Below are 4040 nucleotides of genomic sequence, written 5' to 3'. Positions count from 1 at the left end.
AATTTTGGTATTTTGATGAGTGATGAACTGGTGTACCTGCTGCTCCGCATAATCAATGTTAGTTGCAGTGTGGAAGTGTTTGTGTGTCTAGTGGTAAAACACCAGACATAGTATTTGTTTGATGATACGCAATAGCTTCTAGAGACATAAGAACTCTGAGAAAATGGAAAAGATACATTATAATAATATTTATAAACATTTGCAAATACAGTTAAAGACAATTTATAAAAATCGGAACTTCGAAAGAGTTTAATCGATTCTAACGCCCACTTTTTGATTTTGAAGTATAGAAAAGACACTACATATATTCAAAAGCTAATACTTATTTCTCCATAAAAATGATTCTTTTAATTTTTAATTTCACTCTTATCTTAAACAAACATAAACTCCGGGCTACCGTTGTTTTCAAAACACTTTTTGCTTATCATTTTCAAATTCATTAAATTATATTTAAACTTCCAGCGATTATTGTATTAAATAGCTTCGGACCCGCATATTACGAGTACGTCAGCTCAATGGCTCCTCGAAATTGTAGCAACGCAAACAATCGCCTCAGCAACAGCAGCAGCAATAATTGCCTTCTGCATAGCCACAGCCGCAGAAATTTTTGAAATTTCATCAAAAAGACATAAAGTTAAAATTTTATGCCTATTATCTTGGCTGGGCATGGCTTGCACCCAGCAGCTTTGGGTTAAAACCGTAAGTGTAGATAACCGAGGAAGGCCTAAAAAATGCCAAGCAGCAAAAATACACAAACGGACGATCACGAAATTAGGGTTTAATTAAGAGTTAACCGCGTGTGTGGCTACGCTGTCCAGTCCAACATTTTTATTGAGTGTAGTTAGGTTTGACTAAAATTATTTTAAAATTATTTGTTGAACGAAAAAAAAACCAAGAAATATAGCAAATCCTGACGATCTGTTCATACCCACTGATACTATTTATAGATATAAATAGGTATGTAATTAGATAGATTTAGTAAAGCATGGCGTTTTTGTTTACTTAGAAATATTGATCTATCAATTCCAAATCATTTCTCAATTCTGTGTAGTTACAATATAGTATCGTAAGGGAAAATAAAGGTTCGATATTGCTTTCAAGCATGTTATAGTATGTGAGACTTGTCTGTCAGTAAATTATCTGTTATATTGGAGATGTCGGGTGTGTTATTATCTAGTACAGCACAGGTTGTTTATGTTGTTATTATTCATTTATTGAAAAAAGATATGCGATGTATACATCTTTATCGAAAATTATAATATACTAGATATGTATAATAATCTGGGATAATAGTCAGCAACTGATGAATAACAATCTAAGACAATACTTGTAACTTATTGAAGTCTTTGTGATGCAAATAAGATGAAGCACAACTAGGATAATAACATTGGTTTTGTTGTTATTCCAATTTCGTATGTTGCAATGTCTTAGGCATGAAAGTAAAGTTAGGTAGGATTGACAATATTTTCCATTAAAATTATATAACACTTGAAAACGCCCTTATCGTCAAGAAAACAACTGCAAAGCTCTTCAGCAATTTTACTAAATAATATTTCCATCCCATCGTACCTGGGCCCTCCCTAGTCAGACTACTAACTTGGGGGTAAGTACATTAAAGCTAAAAAACTATAAATGAAGCTTCAATCCTCTGAGTTACATTGGTATTATCTATACTAATAATAATCATTGGTGCCTCATGGTACATATAAATTTACCTAACAAGTGCTGAGTTTGATAACATTAGAAAAAAACACAATATGTTAATAAGCTTACAGAATATGTTAATCTTCTCCTTGGCGAATAGAAGAGCATTATATTTTTTTAACAACTTCATATATACCGATGTGGTATATATTGCACTGAGGATATATTACAATGAGGACCGCAATAAGTAAGATTTAGGTTAGGTGAAGTGGAGGAAGGAACGAGGAATAGTGGGTTGGAGAATGGTCACGTTTGAACTAGGCGAAGCATTGATAAACACGAGAATCTGGTCAACGCTAATACTGGATATATCGCTGGAATACTGAATGTGTTGACGAATAAGCACTCAATAGCTTAAGCCTGGTTCTAGACAAGCTTAGATATAAACATAATAGGTGTTCTGATGTCTTTTCTATGAGCATCGGCAGACATGCACTATAGGATTGGCCAAGATTGGCAGTAAGATTTCTTGTGTTATTTTATATTATTAGATTGGTCTTTTAAAGCCTGGTGCATCTTGAATCAACCTTGGTACTGGAGTTCTGTTAGCTCAACTTCTCACCACACATTACATAAATAGTGCTTCGCTTGTTTAGGGAAAATTTTGAGCTTTTCGATAGTAAAAAGTAATATCTATCAAATAATTTGCCTTCGACTTTGCATATATGGTAGGTATGATAAAGCGCTAACCAGAAACTGGTGTCCAGAATTAAATTTAATTTTTCAATAATTTTTGTAAGTCTGAATGTATAAAAAAATATAGTATTTGGAAAAAATGGAATTCACTAATAAGAAGTGAACTGAAAAAAACTGAACAACTATATATATATATATGTATGTATGCAGTATAGAGTATACAGTATATAGAGATAAAATGGGAAGTAATCTCTTTTAATGCAACGAATCTATTAAGAATGGAAACTGCAGTAGAGAAAACAATCCAACTAATCCAACTAGGTTAATATACAGCTGTAGTATTATATATAAAGCGAATTTAGGAAGTATTACCTTCAGTATAGCTCATTTCAGATTTTGAGACAGCCACTGACAGCACAGTCGCTCATTAGCAATATGTGACACAGTCCAAAACTCCGAAAAAGTCCAAAGCAAACAATTTATTCATGTACCGACACCAAAGCTGAACCAAAAGTGGGCAACATATTGTCACAGCCACGCGCCTAACTCTTGCGAGTTCAGCTTCACTTGAGACCTGCAAGTCGAAAAATAAACAAAGGCAAATTTCGTACTCAAGTTGTGAATAATAAAAGAATAAAAACTAAATGAAAAGAAAAAATAATAATCGCATGCAAAAAAAGAAAAAAAAAAAATATATATATATATGCCTGCCGCACATGCAGGCATCGGGGGGACATCCTTCATTTTAAAGTCAAGTTGGTCGGTCAGTCAGCGGCGTGAATGTTGCAAAGTGCATTGGCATCAACATGTTTCGTGTTGTTAGCTTTGTTGCTGACTGTCGCAGTTGCAATATGCAATACACTACGAAGTGAAAGATGTTTTTAAGCAAATTTATTGTTGTTGGTTTGTTAAAATTTTTTGAATGTTTATGGCTTTGTGGAATATTCTCCTCTCCCCTGTCTGTCTCCCTGTCTCCCTGTCTCCCTGTTTCCCTGTCTCTGTCATTTTTATATGGTGAACATTTTTGAACAGCTCCAACCATTTTTAGCACGTCTGCAATATTAAAATTTTTTGTTGTTATTGTGCGTGTTGCTATTGCATGCAGCAGGTTTCAGAGGAGAGACAACACTTTGTTGTTGTAGTGGAGTTGTTATTTATATGTTGCGTACATGACCCCAATTTCTGTTGAATTAACTCTGTATGCTGAGATGCAACCGGCGCCCTTGTGCAAACCCGACTCACGCTCCTTTTTTTGGATTTTTTTCTCATTTGTCGTTCCCTTGCGGCTGTTATTGACTCCACTTTTTGTTTGTTGTCCATCACTGATGGGGATGATGTATTCATGTGATGTGCTTTCCTTTTTCGAAGGCTCAGCATAACCTAAACCCATTGTAGTCGCCAGATTGGCACATCTGTTTTCATTTGAGTCTTTCTTCATTGATATTTGGTTTTTTTTATTAGTGTGGCCAAGTTACAGGTGCTTTTCCACTTTTGGGTAAAAGTTGACTGTTTGTTGTTGTTATTAAGTTGATCCTGCTGCTGTTTGTTTTTGTTCCACAGCCTGAAGCTTTTTTGCGTGCCAGTCAATAAAATATTTCCATTGTTTATCGCGCGAAGAGTATATCAGTTTGGGTTTTTTGAATACCCTCATCCAATGTACCAGAAAGTTTAGCTGAAATTAAAATTTAAGAAAGGTGTTT

At 34.5% G+C, this 4040-nt stretch overlaps 1 protein-coding gene across 1 annotated transcript in view; it reads right to left on the bottom strand.

Annotated features, from left to right (window-relative positions):
- Window positions 1–3730, bottom strand: part of LOC119675485 (chromatin-remodeling ATPase INO80-like) — a 6625-nt gene extending 2895 nt beyond the window's left edge. Inside the window, exon 1 of the mRNA XM_038086692.1 lies at window positions 3583–3730. Coding sequence (XP_037942620.1) covers window positions 3583–3730 — 148 coding nt within the window. The remainder of the gene's footprint in view (window positions 1–3582) is intronic.
- Between the last annotated feature and the right edge of the window lie 310 nt (window positions 3731–4040).

This window comes from Teleopsis dalmanni, chromosome 2, assembly GCF_002237135.1.
Source record: "Teleopsis dalmanni isolate 2A chromosome 2, ASM223713v2, whole genome shotgun sequence".
Taxonomy (NCBI): domain Eukaryota; kingdom Metazoa; phylum Arthropoda; class Insecta; order Diptera; family Diopsidae; genus Teleopsis; species Teleopsis dalmanni.
The sequence above is the reverse complement of the archived record's forward strand: the minus strand, read 5'-3'. Positions and strand labels throughout refer to the sequence as shown.